The sequence below is a fragment of the Monomorium pharaonis genome, chromosome 2, assembly GCF_013373865.1.
Source record: "Monomorium pharaonis isolate MP-MQ-018 chromosome 2, ASM1337386v2, whole genome shotgun sequence".
In the NCBI taxonomy this organism is placed as follows: Eukaryota; Metazoa; Arthropoda; class Insecta; order Hymenoptera; family Formicidae; genus Monomorium; species Monomorium pharaonis.
Window position 1 is genome coordinate 4,347,513 of NC_050468.1, and position 21,083 is coordinate 4,368,595.

At 31.4% G+C, this 21,083-nt stretch overlaps 1 protein-coding gene across 2 annotated transcripts in view; it reads left to right on the forward strand.

The window, feature by feature from the left end:
• LOC105833146 (transmembrane protein 132E) overlaps nucleotides 1–20,435 on the forward strand; it is a 301,760-nt gene extending 281,325 nt beyond the window's left edge. The window contains exons 6-10 of one of the 2 annotated variants that reach the window (XM_012674627.3): nucleotides 7,309–8,208; nucleotides 8,866–9,304; nucleotides 11,616–12,061; nucleotides 13,388–13,677; nucleotides 15,395–20,435. In XM_012674627.3, the coding sequence (XP_012530081.1) occupies nucleotides 7,309–8,208; nucleotides 8,866–9,304; nucleotides 11,616–12,061; nucleotides 13,388–13,677; nucleotides 15,395–16,124 (2,805 nt within the window). In that variant the 3' untranslated portion in view covers nucleotides 16,125–20,435. The remainder of the gene's footprint in view (nucleotides 1–7,308; nucleotides 8,209–8,865; nucleotides 9,305–11,615; nucleotides 12,062–13,387; nucleotides 13,678–15,394) is intronic. The other variant, XM_012674629.3, reaches the window with a different exon arrangement.
• The last annotated feature ends 648 nt before the right edge of the window (nucleotides 20,436–21,083 follow it).

Genomic DNA, 21,083 nt, shown 5'->3' on the forward strand with positions numbered 1-21,083 from the left:
GAATGATACATTATGCGCATTATGCGTTAAACGGAACACAACTCTATACTAAGAGCTGTAGTCAACATCTTCGAGATTGAAGGCTGCGTTCCGTTTCAATGCATGATGCGCATAATGCATTGTTCATCCTTGTTTAACGTTTGACAAACAACAAAGATGAACGATGCATCATGCGTATCATGCGTGAAACGGAACGCACCTTAGGTTCCGCTCCATTGACCAAAGAGCGGGAAATATAAACACATCATACAAAGCATTAACTAAAATAAAATATATTTTACATTCTATAACTAGTGTTCTTAGTTGGATTGTATATTTAAGACCGTAACCAATGAAATACTTTTTGTAATATGTAAAAATAAACTAAAAATGATTTTAAATATAGACTATGAACATCAGTTTATAAGTAGTATATAACATCCCAGCAAACACAAAGTTACATGTAACGTGCTTGTTAGTTGTAATTTCCCACTCAATAATATAATTGCAATATAACACACATGTTATATTACAATTACATTGTTGAGTGGGAAATTACAACTAATAGGTACGTTACATGTAACTTGGTGTTTGGTGGGATGTAACGTGCTTGTTAGTTGTAATTTCCCACTCAATAATATAATTGCAATATAACACACGTGTTATATTACAATTACATTGTTGAGTGGGAAATTACAACTAACAGGTACGTTACATGTAACTTGGTGTTTGGTGGGATAAATGTTAATTATAGACTTAAATAAACATAAACTGATAAAATTAAGATAACGTAATGTCAGAAAAGAAATTTAAAGTGTAAATAAGTTACACAAATATATATATAAAACTTTTATTGTTAAACGTAAATAATTAAAATATAGCATATGTATTTAATATGTATCAGATATTTAAAATTAAAATATATTTAATAAAAAAAACATTTTAATAGAAAAAAACATTTTAATAAGATTTTTAATACAATATAAAAATATATAATAAATAATAATGGTTGAACTTTATTCTTCGACATAACCTAACAAAAACTATTATTTTTCAATATATATTGAAAAATAGTTTTTGTTAAGTTGTCGAAGAAATATATTATGCATTTTTAAAGTAACATGTTTTCCATAATAATATAATTTTATGTTTAAAAATAATTGAGGAATTAATTTTATTAATATGAATCTGTGGTTTTCTATTATGCTAAGAATTTCCATAATTTCATGAAAATGCGTATTAAAATTATTAAGTAGATACATTAACATTTCTTAATGTATCATTTTATTAAACACATTTGGAGCATTTTACTTTTCATTTATTTTAAAAAAATTGAAAACTTGTGCTGCAACGATTATTATTTTATACGTATCCAATCGTGGATATCAATAAAAATTATAACTTTTTCGTATTATTTTTATCACTGGAAAATCTGAAAAAAACCCAGTAAAAATGTTACTTTAATAAACATCCATTTTATTAACACTAATATGTAATTCTGAATACTGTTGACAAACTTTAAATGCTCTGAGCACAGGCTTCATAACAGTTGACGTTATTTTAGTTCTCAAATTTCTCAATTGGTGGCGTGACATATCTTAGCTACCAATCTGAAGTTAGCTACTAGCAGTCCATACTTCCATTATAGTCAAAGAGATAAACGAATAATAAACTGTTTAATCAATGCAATAAAAATTTCTAAAGATACTGATGCGACACTAAACCGTACCGTATATAAATAAAGCGATATTTTTGACAAGCTTCAGCAACTTTTGACACGTTACGAGAGTCATGGCGAACGTTTTGAATGGCTGCTTGACAACGTCGAAGGCGTTAACTGACGCACAAGGCGCATGTCCTACCATTTTCGTGTCCTACCATTCTTCGTTTCATCGGAATGACCTTTGCATCGAGGCTGTTTGTTCATATTTACACGCACTAAGGGCCTAAACACAATGCCAGGCAACAGGCAATAAAAATAGAAATAATGAAAGAGAGAAAGAGAGAAAGGATCTTCTTCTCTCTTTTTCTCTTTCTTTATTTCCTGTTCCTATTGCCTGTTGCCTGGCATTGTGTTTAGGCCTTAACAGTTTGGTTATGACGATACACCAGACGCTCCAGCGGCCAAAACGCGACGTTGCCAAATATATGATTCCAACTCTAGTCAAATATCGCTCTAATATTTTTAGTTTATATAGCGACGGTTCAATAAGGAAAAACCTTACGGAAAAATTAATTTAAATGTATGCTGATTTTTACTAAATCATTCATATTTTTTACTAATAATAATAGTTGCTTTTGTGACTTCAAAGTACTACAAGAACCACCTTAAAAGGCTAAGTAAGAAGTGGTGCAATACGAGAGAAACTAGAAATCCAAGATGTAGTAAAATTTGTGAGAGCAGGATATTGAAGGAATTATATCAGCAGAATGGAGAAAAATTATTTAAAATAAGCAAAAATTCAAACATCAGAAAGACAAAAAAAAGACTTTTGGTCGATCCCTTATAAGATGCGAATCTCCATATCTCTGAAAACTCAATAAAACAGGAAAAAACCAGACAAAATTTTAATTAAAGGGGAAGAAAAAAAAGATATAATTTTATAGATTTGATGATTTTACAAGTCGGAATTATATTAGAATGCCGATCGCGAAAAAAAAATTTTTAGTGGACTCTAGAATGGCGCCAAAAAAATCTAAACTAAAAATAAAAAGAATTTTTTATCCCTGATAAATCAACAAACTTGTTTTAAATATTAAATTTATTTCAGTCTCTTTCAACAAAAAATATAATATAAAAGTATATAGAGGAGACCGGGTCTAACCCGAACCCCTTTATTATTTCAAAAAAATAATCATATATGAAAAAAAGCCATTAGAAGCATTGTTACTTAACAGTATTTTGACGACATACAATTAATAAATTTGGTTTTGAAATATTCAAGCTATAGCCAATATTATTTTTGAGATCTCTGATTTTATTTTTTCCCTTTACAGAAATTCAGTTAAAGGTATTAGTGTAGACTTGGAATTCAAAGCTAAGTGTTTTTTATTAATAGTATACAATAAGGTTTCTTAGAGAAGAAGGAAATTTATTGCATCTTAAAAACACATATTTAAAATAGGAAACATCGATCGGGGTAAATGCGACCTCAAAAAACCGGGATAAAACCGATTCCCACCCTATTTTGCGTTTTTTTTTGCATTTTTCGACATATAAGAAGTATTTTTTATTGTTTAAAGGTTTTTTTTGTAATTGATTCTCATATTACGCGACGAAGCACGATTGCACACTATAAAGAAAGATCAGTATTATTAGCAACTGAAGTCGAGTTAAACAAACGTAATTCCAGAGTTGTATATGGCGAACTAGCTGTATGCTTTGATTCTTGCAACATAATTTTTATGTTCTTGTAACATCTTATTGTATCAAATAAATTGAAAATACAGTTGTGTAACAGACTAAATTTTTGTCTAATTAATTAAAATCTAATTGACAAAAAATAATTTGATTGTAGTTGACGTAACTAAATTTGCTCAACTCAAAGGATTGATTTGTTCTACTCGATCTTTTTTTTTTTAGTGCAGCTATCGGTTACCGCGAAAAAGAAGATACAGAAAAGATGATGATACAGATAAAAAATAATTTTCTGTTTTGTATTCTTCTACATTTCAACAATATTCTTGAAAAAATTATTGTTTTGCAACATGTTTAATTTTTGTATTTGTTGGATAAATCTGTTTAATTTCTTAATGTTTTGGTTAATCTCTTCTATTTTGTTAATTGTGCTGAAATTTAAAAGTTCGAATAAAAATTAAGTTTTGTACCACAAATAAACCTGATTCTCATTTTACGTAAAAAAAAACCCTAAAATAACGAAATAATTTGAAAAAAGTTAGAATTAAATGACCAAAACTAATGGGGGTTTGGAGTTACTCCGACCAGAGGTCGAATTTACCCCGGACGATCGGATTTACCCGGGATTTTAAAGGGATCGGCATTTTTATTATATCTCAGAACTAATAAGTACTATACCATCAATCATTTCATAAAAAGTTGCACTGAGCAATAAGCTATCCAATGTACTTTATTTATTGCAATCCATTTTATTTTAACGAGATAATATAACCGGGTTAGCCCCGGTCTCCTCTTATATTTTTTCGTGTTAAAAACGTATAATGTGTAATTCTAAATAGGGTAAAGGCGGGCATTATGGCCATAGTTTTTATTTGAAGTCATAATTTTCTAATTGCTGGTTTTTTTATTTTGTAACTTTCTGTAATTCTAATGTATTTAATAAGCTTTGATGACAAAATGTCTTGATCAATTAAAATCTATCCATATTCGAAGAAAAAAAAAATCTGAAAACATGCGTTTTGGCCATATTAAACGTGGGGTTGGTAATATGGCCAACTATAAGAAAAGTGTACAAAAGAGTTTGCAAAAGTGAGGTAATTTTAATCGTACAGAACATAAACATTAAAACATTTGAAACATACACATTTGAAAAATAAACATTTAATTAAAAAAACATTGAAAAATAAACATTTAATCGGAATGTTAAATCTGTGCATCTGCTATCTGTGCACGCTGTTGTGCTCTCACAATCACTATTTTCTTGCTTCTGTTATTGTCACTCTCAGTACTGGCATACTTTATACTCTGTTGTACTCGCTGCTCTCTCGTTACACTCGCTGGCCATATTAGCCGCCGAGCATACATTTAATAATGTGCATTATAATTACAAATATAATGGGCAAAACACAATACATTTATTATAAAAATATTGCCAAGGTTTTGAAATGTGTAATGAGAAAAACCAAAATTATTTTAATTAAAAAATCTTACTTATTGTTAGTTAGAAGTGCGATGTCTGACTTTGACGTGTATATTTTGATAGTTATGGAGAACAATGAAGCACCAAATCACAAATAACAACAAAATAAGGAGGTTCTTGTTACCAAACTTCAAGAATAGCTACAATAATTGGTTTTTATACATTATCAACGTTTATCAATGTTTAGAATATTTAATACGGGCATTGTGGCCATATTACCCGCCTGGCCATAATGTCCGCCTTTACCCTATGTAATTTTTAAATATTATGAAAAATTTTATACAATAATTATTATGGAAAAAGAAGAATTATTATTTTTTAAGTAACAGTAATGAGATAACATTATTTTTATGAAATAATTCTGTTATTGCGCTACATATTGCGTTTTACAAAACAGCATAAGTTATATGAATCGACAAAAATGTTTTACGTTATGTTTTACAGTGAGACGCTTTTAAGAATCCTCATAAACTTTATCTTATAAATATATTCTATAAATACATTTGTTTTGTAAATATCTTGTATAAATCATTCATGTTAAAGCAGAGGTTTCCAATCAGTGGTCCGCGGACCACCATCAGGGGTCCGCGAGAACTAAATTAAGGTCCGCAAAATAAAGTCACATTGATTTTCAATTAAAAGTTTTCTGTTATAGGAATATATTCAAATATTATTCTAAGTTTAATGTTAATTAAAAATTATGATTAAATTTATTTTCAAATTCTCGGAATGTTTATTTTGAACCTTAGAGTCCCTGCACCGAACAAAAAAGTCCTAATGGTCCCTGGTCAAAGAAAGGTTGGAAACCACTGTATTAAAGGAAAAGAAAAAAATAACATTATTACCTACTATATCGATTTTGACAATATAATATAGTAGTTTATTTTGTCATACACTCATTTTTTGTTTACCTTACGAAGCACTTAATTATTGCAAAGTTCAAAATAATATTATAAAAACTACTATATTATTTGATAAAAGACATTTTCTAGTTTGTATTTATGTTTCTAAGATTTTACTTTTTATTTCTGTTCAAGAAAACAGAAATAAAACAAAGCTATGTCGATATTAACGACCTCTCTCTAATATTTATATTACTTTTTATCTACATATTTCTCTACATCTTATATTAAATTAATACAAAAGATTGAATGGATTTGATATATGTGTATGAAATGAATATGAAATTTAATACTTTTTTGTATAGGAAAACATTTTGTATTTATGTCAAACTTGATCTATTTAAAAATTTGTGTGTCGAATTGTTAACATACTCGAGTATACTTGAGATACCGTTAATTTAACATAATGTGATTGTGTTCTTAAATATTTTATGTTAAATTAATATAATTGATTGATTCAATATTTCTTAATATTTATCAGAATTTGACTCTATGAGTAAATAACATAAATATAATGCCAATCAACATACAATGTTTTCAAATGTTTTTTAACATTTTATTTTTCTTGTACATTATATAATTTATTTGTAAAAATAATATACATATTTGTTAAATGTTTATTTTACATTATGTGAAATAATGTTTTACAGAAAATATTTTTATTTTTATTTATTTAACGTTTATTCATTATTTATGTTGTATTAATAATTCATTTGCAATAAGGATTTGAAAAATATTTATTCAATATTTATTTAATATCTATTTTATATTAATTATTTACTTGAAAAAACGATTTAGAGAAAATAATTATTTAATGTTAACATAATGTTTGTTCAATATTTATGTTGTATTACTAATTTATGTGCAATAATGAAAAACATTCTTTTATCATTTATTTCACATTAATTTAATATTTATTTTACATTACTTATTTATTGGAAATAATAATTTATTAAAAATATTTCTTAAACGTTTATTTAATGTTTATTTAATATGTTGCATTAACCTTTTAAAGCTCAGACAAAAAACTTATATAATTAATAATTAACAATACATTATTAGCTACATAAATTGATAAAAAATTAATATCAATTCTATCTAATTTTTAAAATCTTGTTAGCACATACAAAACACGATGCAATCTAATAATTTTTTGTTTGTATTACTCATTTTTATTTATTTCATATTTTTATCATAATGTTGTTTGTATTAAATATAAATGTAAAATATTGATGAGGTACCACTTAAAATTTAAATGACCGGTATGCATTTTTTTATTATATATATATATATTTTTTTTTTTAATGCTGATTCTATTCTTTAAGTGGAAATGAAATAAGTTGTATTACATTATGTCCTGAATAATGATATTTGAAATATATAATGTACCATTTTATTAAATCCTAAATGCACGAGAACAATATTCACAATCGTTTCAAATTCCTAATACCCCGTGTAATCGGCAGATTAAATGACGCTTTCGATATCTCAATACCGTACACTTAAATTGCACTACAAACTGCTGTAGGATAGACTATGATCAAACTGCATTTAATACCTGTTATCATGACTGTTATCTAAACTCGCAGGTATCGTCTTCGTGCAGTAGCGTATACGTGGATGGCTCGGAGATCCGGGGTTCCAGCAACGCTTCGGTTCTCGTCAAGTATGGCACATATACCGGCCTGGCTAGATTCACCGTGTGGATGCCCGAACTTCCGCTTGAGGTGAGCGTAGCTGATACGCGGCTAAACCAGATAAAAGGTTGGAAGGTGCCGGAAGAGCACGTGACAAGTACGAAGAGCAAACGGAGTTTGCTGAATGCTACGCAGAATGAAGAAAACACTGGAGTTGCCTCAACACCAACAATATCGCCGGAAACACCGTTGGTGACTGCACGAGCAAAAAAGAGAAGCGCCGTCGATCTAGAAGAGTCGATAGAGGACACATCTATCGACGTGGACGATCCAGATGGACTTCTTGAGGAGGACGAGCACGAGGAGCGGTTTCAATCTAACGGGAACGATCACGGATGGGACACGATCAATTCCATCGATCGAAATTTGTCCCCGACCAATTGCAGGTTGCGCTTCCAGCAAAGCCCGGTTGAGGTGCATGCCCGATTCTTAGCGACTGATCATGATTCAGGCAGAGTTTCATACTTCGTCAATCGACGCACTTGGTTACGCGTTACCGACCTCATAGCCGGTATGCTGCGTGTCTCCGATCCTAGAATAGCAACTCTTCTTCAAAATAGACTAGTTCAAGGACGCGGAGTGGGTCGCACGGAAGTGCAGGTACTGTCACCAATTACTGGAAGGGTTATCGGCGCAAAGGAAATCAGGGTCGGAAACGATCGCGTGTCCGTGACGCGTCTGTCCGTTCGAGTGGTGTCCGGACTTCAGCTTAGTATCAGTCCAGACACTGCAATCGAGAATGGATACATCGCCGAAACTTCAGTTACAAGAAGATTGACCGCACAGTATCAGGTAATTATAGCTCAATATCAAGTATCATTGATAATTACAATTCTTGTTATTTGTATCAAAATTTCAAATGAATATCTTAAAAGAGAGAGCTATTTGTAATTTAGATAAATTAACTAAAAAACAGTTGTAGAGTTTAAGAATCTAATGTTTAAATATTTTTAAGAAATTTTGAATTCAAAAGCGAAGTAAGATAATATCTAGCAAGCAAAGTAAGATAATAAGTTAATTACTAATAGGCTTGTTATAAGGGAAAACAAAAAATCAAGGAATTAAGAAATTACCTAAGAAAATCGAAAAAACTGGGAAAAATCAAGAGAAAATTTATTAACCTAAGATAAAATTAAATTACTCAAAAATATCTATTTTTAATTTTGTAACTTAATTGCTTAAAAAATTATTAAATAAATTTTTCAATTAATTTAGGAAATATTTTTATACTAAATATTTTTTATGGTTAATTAAAGATGAACTTTATTTGTCATAATCATAGCCGAATCTTTATTTCGATATTTTTTATGTAATTTTATATATTTTTCAAGCAAATTCACAAGAACGGAAAATCAAATGTATTGTATATTGTATGTGTGTGTTTCATGATCAAAATGAAACTATAATTATTTAAACAAACTAAACTTGATGCTGTTATTGCACTAACAGGAAGGACTACTGGACATTGATGTGGAGTTTTCGGACAGTACTCACACACCCCTCAGGGAAATCGCCGTGAGCGATTACCATTTATTAGTTGAAAGTCTGGATCCGGAAGTTGTAGCGTTCGCACCGATGGTTGCTTCCCATCATCCACGAGTAATCGCAGTCGGAGAGGGTCGCGGCGACTTGCTGCGCGTCACTTTACAGTTGGCCGATTCCTGTCGATTATCCGGCAGACGTTCAAGCAAGGGCTCTCAGAGGACGGTGTCTGTCGCGTTGGCAAGCGCATCGGCCAACGTCGAGGTGGATTTCGCTTCGAGCGAGGTACCAAATCGGCCAGAATTTGTACAGAATGATGGCGGTGGCACTGTTGGTTCTCACCATCACAAAGAACGTAAAACCGGCCGAGGAGAAATGGCGTCTGATCTACACGATATCCTCATCGGTAAATAGATCCTGTTCCTCTTTACTCTTTTCTCGGTCTTTCTGTCTAGCTTCTTTTCCATTTTCTGCACTCTCTTTTTGTTCTTTTCTACGCTTTATAACTATCACCTAGCAGCATGTACTTTATTTCTTTAGCGGAAATTTTCTTTGCTACTTGGCTGGTAAGATTTCCGTCTTATGCATGATCTTTCTTCCCACAGTTTCCGTCCAGTCCTCTGCAACTGATAGTTTTTCTCCTTTGTACTGAATGTCAAATGCATCTAGCTCTAAGAATAATTTATGACGCAATATGCTCATTATTGTAGGTCAGGTTATTCAACTCCTTCGTTGTTTCCATCATTCAACGTAAAATATTTATCTAAATCTTTTTATATATGAATTATAAATAATAAGTCTTTAATTGAAAAAAATTTGATAATCCTTGCAATTTCAAGATGTTTTTGAATCCGAATAAGAATGAGAAACTTTTGAAACGTTCAAACATCACATATTCTTTTTCTTCCTCGAAATAATTCCAAAAGTTGGAAGTATTGTGAAATAATATAATATCAAATTTCCACATAATACGTAATATGTCAGTAATATCAGACAGTAACATTACAAGTTACAATGAAATATTGATATCATTATGAAAATTTTACGAAAATATTATGTTGCGATATCATAGTATAATATTTCTGTAATATTTGTATTATATTGCAGTGTAATATGATTTTGAAATATTATTACAATATCGTACAAATACGATACAATATGGTACAGCAATATACTGCATTGGCAGATAAACGCAGTGATATTCTTTTTTTAAACAACAGTGTGTTGAGCATTTTTTGCGCTCAATTATTTTGTTTTAGTAGTAAGATTAATAGTTATCTGCTTTCCAAGAACTGTATGACAATTTGCAATTAAACACTTAATTATATTTGTATTTTGATTTAAAAATAAAGCTGCTTTTCTATATCTGATGGGATAAACATAAAATACTATATTATGAGTTTTTCTAGACTAGATCTTTATCGATTAAAGGAGAATGCTACAAATGCATGACTAAATCGTTTAAACTTTGAGAAAAACGATATAAAGTTATATTACTTCATGATAACGCCTCATATTACTGCTAAGGTCAAACAAACATTACTCTTAATCTCAAAATATGAAGTTTTGTACCATCCAGTATTCTCTGAACATTGCACTATCTGGTTATCATCTGTTCAATGCAGTATAGTCTTTTTGATATACATTTTAGAAATAAAATACATAAAAATAATATAGAAATGAAATAAATTCTCATAGAAAAGTAATTGATTTGCTGTTATTACATGCTATATGAGTTGCTATATATATAATTCAATCGTCGCGCCAAAAATACAAATGCATATTTAATATTTACTGCGTTCGGCAAAACAAATCTGAGATGTCGGAGTGTTCTCTTACCTCATTCTATCTTTGTTCAATTTCAGTAAATAACAAAGACAGAATGTGTCAACAGAGCCTCCAGACGCCTCAGATTTGCTTTACCGAACGCACCCATGCTCATGAAGTTCGCTTATCCAAGAACAAAATTCCAGTTGCTACTTAATCGCTGTTTAGGAGACATTAAGCAAAAACAAGATGTTTAATATCAAACGGAAAAACTGAAAGGAATTTATTTTTTATACTTGAATTGAAAATTGTGAATTTTTTTCATGGGATTTTAATTATTTTAATGTCAAGGAAATATTAGGATTTTATCTGTAAATTTAAATTTTAGTTCTCTTTTTCTAATAAAATTGCTTCTTTGATTATTGAATTACTATTAAATTGTTTTTTTCTTAATAATACAAACTTAAATTAACAATAAATGTGGCACATCCGCGTACATTCTTATGTAACTCGCAAATTTTTATAAAATTAATGACAATACATCTTTCTAAATTAATGTTGTGCGTCATCTTTCAAATTCTACATTCAGTGAGCTAGATTATATTACGGACAGATTATTATATATAATATTAATTCATATTGTTTTATTTTAGTATTTTCTCAAATTTAATATTCAAAACATAAGTAACTTTTCTTTATAATTGTATGATGAAAAGCGTTATAATAAAATTAAGTTATTTAAAAGCTATATATAAACAATTTTCTAATCACTCATCTAGAATTTTGAATAAAAATTCTTTGAAAATTCGGGAAATATCAGGAAATTTTTTTTACAATATTTGAGTAAACACATTGGGGAAAGATTGTCAGCATCTCTCTAACTCAGCACAAACGGCCCGTCTCACTCTATCCTCTCTCTCTTTCTCTCTCTTTGTTTTTTCTGTGCAAAGGGTTACCACTGAAAGACGAGAAAGACGGGCACGGGCACAAGCACGAGCCTTTGGTGCAGGCACGGCAGCATCGCACGGCTATAGCTAATGGCATGTCTTCAGGGGGTATGAGCGGCGTCGGCGTGCGTCACCATGGCGTCGGGGCACGGATGAGTCCGCTCGAGATCGGGATGTACGTGCTGCTCGCGGCATTCTGCTTCGCAATCGTTGTCTTCGTTGTCTCCTGCGTGGTGTACGCCAGCAAATTTAAACCCCAGCCACCAGACTCCCCGCTGACCGGCGCGGCCGTTCCGGTGCTGTCTGGCGCGGGTGCGAGAGCTCGTGCCGCCGCCAACCAGCTGGCGTCTGCTGGTAGACGACCGCCACGCGAATCGACCACCAACGCACACGACTGGGTATGGCTGGGCAGAGCGACCCTCGAGCGAGCTGCTTGCGGTCCGCAACAGGTACGCTGGTGTGAACTCAATCGCGGATGAAATGAATCAAATGAAGCCGATAATCAACGAGCCGATAATTAATATTTAAACTAATTTCAAAATTCTCAAATAACTGACCAAATAATTAATTGCAATTGCTTGTCAGTTAGTCTATTTGCGGTGCTCTAATTTGAGAACAGTAAATATCAATTAACTTTTCTTTATCTCAAACTTAATTGTTTTAAAATAATGTTGAATAGTATTAATTTAAGCTTCATCTATTAACTTTTAAGTTTCATAACTCAGAAAATGCGCCTAATGAAAAAATATCTTATTATAGTACGTGTTTTGTAAAAGTCTTCAAGTCAGCTACAAGAATATAAAAGAGGGTTTTATTTTAAAAATTGAAGGCCATCTTGACTACTGGAAAGACTACTCAAAGTCAAGCTCATATTATTTTCACTCCTTCCAAACCGCGCAACTTTTGTCTGCAGCATTTTTATTTATGATTACAGATAAGTTATGCATTATTTAAAATGGGACTGGTATATCATTATTTTTTAATCATAAGAGTGTTTAGCTTCTTTCTTCTACGTTTCTATAATAAAACAAATAAGAACTGTATTTCAAAACCGACAAACGATTTGCTTGAACTGGAAATTGTAAAAATTTACATAAAAATATTACTAGGATTAAGATCCATCTCAAACAACATCCAAAAAATAGCATCCTTCTTTGCTTATTTGTGTAAACTTATTTCTATATATTTACATTTTTGTTGTCCCTAAATTGAGTTATTATTGTTGAAAAATTTTATTTACGTATTTTAATTTTACGATTCAGTTATTTCTTGCCCTCTCTTATCTCAATAATAACAACAATATATATTATTATTCGCCATAATTTCTTGACGACCTTTTTACTCCAAAGTTCAACATGATTAAATATTTACAATGCCATAAAATTATTATTAGTAAATATTAATTAACAATAACAGCATCAATTATATGTTATAATATCAGACTTAACAATATAAATATAATATAGTATATATTGTACGTAATAGTTGTATTATTAAATGTGCAAATTATATTTCATTGATGTTATATTACTATTAGTATTTACTGAATAAAGATTACTAACGAATAATTAAAAAATAAATCAAATTTCAATAACATCGATAGCGACAGTTCAACGAATACGTATATACAAGGATTGATTCAATAATTGAAATCAATCCGAGATTTGATGCTGTAAATCTTTGCGCATTTCGATAACCCAGCTACAACTTGTATTAAAAAACAAAACAAGCGGATTTTTTTCAATTTGATTGAAAAAACTCAATTTGCATTGCAGGTGCGCGTAACGAGTAATCCGTTGGCTGGTGAAGGCGAACCCGAGGCCGAATTGGGCACATGCTTTGACAATCCGAACCACATCGAGCTACCATCTTCCAATCAACGGCCCAGCGGCAGTAGCAGTGTCATCGACACCACCACTTATTCTAAAAAGGACCGAATAGCGCGAAACAGTTTTGCGGTAAAATCCGCGGGCAAGCCGTCCGCGGTGATACCGCCTACTACAGCTACGACGGTGGCGGCAGCGACATCAATGGTAGCTCCAAAAATGACCACTGCGCGGAACGAGTAATTATAATTAAATATTATTGTCCTTTCTTGTGTGAAGAATTTATTCTTTGACGATGAATTAAATATCTTTTAGCAAGGAAGAAAATAATATCTGAAAAGGAACCCTTTATAACTAATCACGCAGAATATTACAATAATAGTATCACAAAATTACTGTAATATTACATAAAAATGTAATCTTGCAGTAATATAAATATTATTACAATATTAAATGTCCACAAAATCCATTGCATATTTCTGCAATATCTCACTAATATCACTTCATTTTATTGTGCTGATGTTTCTACAGCGTACAATAATATTTCTACGCTATTAGTAATATTAGTAATAATATTCTAATAATATTGTGACAACAGATATGCAAGTCAAAAAATTACAAATTGAAAGTACTTTTTGTAATTGCAAATTTTGTTAGCACTTCCGTCAATATACAACTTTTATCGGCAAAATATATGTCAAAATGATAATTAACACTAAGCACAGATGTTGATATTGATAGCAAATTGCAAACGCTGAACAGTTTTGCAGCTGCAATATAATATTGCAAATAGTAAAATTCTTGCAAAAGTGCAACAATATTTATTAATAACAAATGGATAGTCACAAACGAGCAAATCCATTTCAAAGATTAACGACAAACTGCCAGTAGACTTTAAGTAGCTTTGTTATTGCCAAAATATCAGCATTCATACAAGAATGCAGCATCTGTTGATCAAAATATATGAGAGAATTTGGTAATCGATAGCGAGCAGGTATATCAAATATGTTTTTATTAAAGTCGCTCATCTACGAATAATACTACTGATAGATGAACACAGCAGAATTTTATTTTTTGTAAAAAGTTTAGTAAAAACTACATATGAAAAAGATACAACACATAATTTTTCAATTATTTTAATAAAATAATTTTGAACATGAATACTGAAAATTATATTCACATACAAAAAGAAATTAAATGCATTTTGTAATATAACTTTTAGTTTTGTAATATTTAATGTACGAACCTAATATTGTTTTTGCTTTTAGAGATAGATTTACATTTGATACTATTTTGTCGATCTATCTACCCAGATAGCCAGTTTGGTATAATAAAGATATTAGTATCTTCCTATGCATTTATGTCGTCCGTTGTGCTGTTGTTTGCTAGCATTCGATGTCGGAAATAAAATTCTTTGCACGTTTCAAACATTATGCTAGCATTACTTAAGATCAGTGTCGAATGCTAGCAAATAACAGCACAAGGGACGACGTAAATGTATAGCAAGATGCTAACATCTTTATTAGCAACATGAGAATAATTTGTGCTCATACATACATTTGTGGCTATCTGGGTAGTAACAGATTTGATCTACGTTTAATGTGAATCTGTTAACGGTAAACAGTTCTGTTCAAGGTTTATTACCAAACTGTCGTCGCATTACTATTACTCTGCTATGGTATTGTCTTCAATTTGACTTTAGAATGTGTTCTTCAAATTTGGACTTTGGCATTACCGGTTCACTAGCATTTATTTTCTCATTGATAACATCTTACCAAAAATGTTTGTGGACGTGATATATCGTAACGTAATATAATATTACTGACACATGTGAGAGCTAATATTTGATTAATTCTTGCAATACTTTTTAGCTTTCAACGATTTTTACTAATTTAATTATTGCCATAATGGCATTTTTGCAAGCGCAATTAAATCTTATCATGAATTCTTTTATAGTAATGACGATATTCCTCCGCCTTTGCCACCACACGGAGTACCGATTACAAGTTCGACATCGACAACGGTGACTACAGCAACCACGACGTCAGTCGGCACAAGCGCGAACAACGGCAATAACGAAGACTATAAGCCGCCGGTACCACCACATAGGAACACCGGGATGGGCATGCGGTTGCCAGAACCGCCACGAAAACATCGTCACAGAGCATCCAGTAGTGGTAGCGGCGGCCATCACGGAAATAATCATCGGAGCAGTAACAAAACGCAACAACAGTCAAATCATCATATAATAATTAAGCCACACGGGAAAACCAAAATGGACAATGCAAACAAGCAAAATGGCGAAAACGAGGAATTTGTGGAGTTAGTAAATCACGATGACAATAGACATGTCGCGAAGGATGCCGAGAGATCTCGGGAGATCAAGAGGGCGACTATAGTCGGTAATCCGATGTACTCATCCTTCTCTACCTCCGCCGTGGTATCCACTGCTATCTCTACCGTAAACTCATCCACTCCGACTAGCGGCGCGGCATCGTCCACCACAACATCTCCGCCGTCTTCATCGCCGTCCGCCTCCTCTTCCTCATCCTCCTCTAACTCCTCCTGCGCCTCATCCTTCTCCCAGGAGCAAGAGGAATCGGTGGCGCTCGATGACCTTAATCTAGGTATGGACTACAATCAGATTATGCAATATTTCGATAACCTGAAAGAGTCGAATGCCTAGGTGAGGCCCTTCGACCTTTTCGAAGGTCGAGTAGTAGTCAACGTCGATATGGAATACCGGAATCCTCGTTAATAAAAATACAGCATACGCAGTCAAGTTGTTTCTTTCTCCTCTTGAGAATTCTCAGAGAGAATTTCGTCGAGAAATTCGTGACACTACTTGCTCTTGCGGGAGATTTCGCCATCACCGAGGACTACAATTCCCCGGATATTTCGTATCTTAGACTAATAATCTAGTCAGCTTCCTAGCAGCACATTAAGAATAACGCGCAAATACGTACATACATACACCTACGCTCATATTAACGAAAACTTAAGAAAGGGATAATTCCTTCACACACGTTTCACACAGTCTCTCGACAATTTGTTACGTCCGCTAGCAATTTTTTGGCGTAACAGGTGAAAGTTCCTCAAGTACAATATATATAATTTCTCGATATATATACTTATTTTTTACATTGATACGTAAATAACTATACGTAAAATGTAATACGTAAATAATAAGTAAATTATTACATAAATACCCATACAGCACAAAACTTGCAATTACATTATAGCAATGTTATAACAAGATTGCAATTTTGGAGCAATATTGCTACAATGTAATTGCAAGTTGTGTGCTATATGGGGTATTAATGAGATAAAGAGATTATGTATCACATCAATATTTTATATCATAGACACACGGATGCATATTTTTATCTTTTATTTTTATTTTTCCAAATTATTTTTACACACACACACACACACACACACACACACACACACACAAAATTCAATTTTAAGTATTTTTCTCTTTTTTTTGTGCTGATACTTTTGCTATTTTTGTTTACGAAATATTTTCTTTTTTTTAATCTTGGACTAATAACATATTTAATAGATTTAATTTGTATCGTGTGTAACTTATATGTTAATATATACACAATGTGTATTCGCGATTGTGACTGCGAAAACTTGCTAGCGTAATAAGTAGTCAGAGTACTGTTTGTATACGCAAGAGGCTTTAAAAGAAACTGACTGTTGGTGGCCGGTGGGGTAGGTAGATCGCTCGTTCGATGATAAAAGCGTCGCGCCATATTTCGACGTTCCGTTTCTCGCTACGAGCTTTCCTTCATTTCACGCAGGACTATCACGGATCTTCGCTCTCACCTCCATGCTATCTTGATCTCTCACTCGAACCCTTTCTCCGCTACTACGATTTCTTCCTTTGTCAGGTTGCAAGATAATGAACAGACAATTCGAGACACTTTATATTTTTATCGCGCATGCAATTTGATAACGCGAAAATTTTAACGTTTATGATTTTCATATAATTTTCAAAGACATGTTGGTATCCTTTGTATTAAGTTTTATATCGTAAGCTATTTTAGGAAAATAAAAAAGTCAAAATGATGTAAAAATATAATAAATGATATCAAATTGTATAAAATTTTTGTTTTCTTGACTCTACAGGTAAAAAAGTTTTTCCTGTAATTAATCCTGTAATCCATTTTATTGTTGAAATCAATTTTATTAGCATCACATTTCAGAATAAACAAAATTATTAAAAATATACTTGGGGAAAAAATTTACGATATTTCCAATCACCTAAGTCATATTTATTATATATTTTTATAGGTACATAGATACGAGATCAACATTTTAATCATAACTAAAATATAATGTAAATCTAGTCATTATAACATTAATTTTTTCAAACAATTTTAAATTTCTCAAATTTTTTATTCAAAATTTGCAAAAAGTAATCCACAAGGTCCTCGTTAAAAGTCTTACATGACAGCAATGCAATTTCTGCATTTAACAATTTAACGGAAAGTGCAAAAATGTGTTCTTGAACCCACTATATTTATGTTAACGTTCAGCTTACGAATTGTCAATCAGATAGCTAAGTCAATCTGTATGTAAGACGCGATCAAAATACAGCAAAGCATTTTCTTGCAACCCGACTCACAATCAGTCGCATTGGAAGACACATATTTATTCGATCGACCGTATGTCGTAATGTTTGTAAATTTTGCTTCGTAAGACTGTGTACATATATATTATATATATACATATACATATAGATGCGACAGAGCGCATGTTAAATAATGAATTTAGGTTTAAAGTTACATTTGTATGGCTAATAGAGAATCGCGAATCGTTCCACGTATCATTCGACGAGAAACTTGTTCAGTTGTACCGAATGCCTCCACAATGCTCGAACGCTGATCTCTGATATCGCTTTTGAATTATCCTTCATCCCTCATGACTTCACGATCTTTTTAAGTACGTCTACGCTCGGCATTTTTTATTCTGCCGAAAGTACTTTCATGAGTGCGCCCACATATATGTATGGCATGTATATGGCGTGTATATGTTAAAACGAGATCGGATATATGAAGCATCTTAATATCGATACCTAATTATGTATATCGACGCATTCCCATATTGCACAGAAAGATTGTAGAAACATTGCAGAAATATTGCATTGCAAGATTGCAACATTGCTATACATTTACCTATACATTTTATAAATTTTTGTTATAACATTATTTCAATATTGCAGCAATGATCATCTTTAAATATTGTAGTAATAATAAATCGTGTGATCACATTTTAGGTCCCATTATATTAACATATTTTAACACATATAATTTCCAGGAATATATTATATGTCCCTGAATTAATTTTTATACAAAAAAATTAAAAAATTTAAAAATGCATATTATTTACATTAATCTTCAAACTCGATTTTGGCAACTTATCTCTTCAATAAATTATTTCATTAAAATAAGGATGAAAAATCTTATAATGCTGCTCCTTTTATTTTATTGTGTAATTTTTTAAATTACGAGAAGTAGAATTTTACAGTCTCCATATCTCCATTTAGCGGCAATGGAGCGTACTGCTCAGGAGTGAAGCATAGATATTATTTTTCACAATATTTTCGAAATGTTGCTGAAATATTGTTAAAGTAATATTGCAACAAATTTTGTAATATTGCAATGTCGCTGCAAGCTTTTGTGCTGATATATATATGTGCTGAAATATATTTGGGTACAACATTGAAATATACGATACCTTAATTAAGTGCGTACTTGCTTTAAACATTTGTATCTAGGTATTATATCTGTTACGGGATACTGTAACGTGTATATATATATATTTGCCATATCAAGTGTATAATTGTATATTTACCGAAGAAACATTATCCGAAATACTGAAATCGACCGTGCGGAATTATGAAGACATCTCTTCGTTTTATAACATATCTCTATTTAGTTTAGATTTCATTTACAATCACTAGCTTATCGCAATGCATCAACAATATTCGGATACCAAAAATTGGTTTCAGAATTTTTAATAACTATTTCACACGTGCATATACTTAGGTGCTACTTCAAAAATTGTACGTATCTATTATTGTAAACACATCTTTATTGTATATCCGCATTTTTACCTAGATACAAAAAAAAAACATATATAATCGACACGTTTGGAAGTATATAAACTAAGTGAATATTGTATCTACAATTAGTTTATTAGTAAAAAACAAACATAAATTTTACGCCAAGCAAGTAAAAAATAATAGAAAAATTATTCTTAGGACAATTTTTGAAAATAATTAACTCAAACATTGGCTGCTTGTGTGTACAGGAATTTGTTGAGACATAACACATTATACAATAAAAATATATAAAAGGACCATTGCTATTAACTATTATAAGTATTGAATTCATCAAATAGTGACATAAATAGTTAGTTGTCACTCTAGAAAAAAGGCCATCAAAATTTTATGAAAAAGTAACGAATTATTACACTCTAAATAACAATAACTTTTTAAAATCTGTAACAAATAATGATAACAAGTTTTACAAAATGGTAATGCGTAACGGGTTATTTTTATAATGTAACGTTTTGTAAAGTAATTCCTAATTCTGTGAATAATAGTTTATATGAATAATACAGCAAATGTTTCTGATAAAAAATCTAAATATAGAAGCAAAAGGATATTTTATCACTTGTAATTTTTGTTGTATCATTTATTTTATATATTACATTTATTTTATTCATGTGTATTTTAATAAAATATATGTAATTGTTTAATACTATAAAGTCTGAAGTATGTTTTAAAAAGAACAATTCGTCAGATAGAGCATATTCACTTAGTCTATACATACTTTCACTCGTATTTGTAATAACGAAAAGACAAAAAGAGAAAGAAAAATAATTGTTCTTCCCGATCAACTAGAATAGTTACCAACACATCAGCATTTCTATTGTTTTTCAATAAAAATAATTACCGCGAAACAATCGAATAAAATAAAAAGCAGAAATAATTTAAGTATGAACGACCTACTCCAAGGATCAACCAGGAAACCTATAACTATGTACGTATCTAAGGACTATGGTGTCTAAGTATGTATGTAATTCTGTTGTGTGTCAGCACATCACGTGGGACAATAGTGATCTAATCCATCGGCGGCGAACGGCGTTCGGCAAATAAACGATTGATGACGCCTCGTAGTCGTAAGAACACAAAATATATGGTTACATAACATTGAAGAAGAGAGTCAGAAGTAAGAGTATTCCGAGAATCTAGTCTTTTAGTATAATTATTATAATACATTATACACATACACACACACACACACACACACACACACACACACACACACAAATATATAACATATTAATCAATGCGATATACGTTGCCTTTCGCCTGTTGATAATACGTATTTTACGAATGCCCCGCGGTCACCGTCGATGCGTCAAGCTTAATGTATATATAACCGACCCTTAATGAATATGGCAAAAACAAATCGCTCATTTGGATGTTCCTAGAACTGGGCAAAAGAAATATACTTCCTAGTGAACATTTTTCTCAAAATCTTTTATCTAATTTTTCAGAATTTCTATATAAAATTGTTAACTTAAAAAAAAATTTCTCTGATTTTTTAAATACTTTTCAAAAATA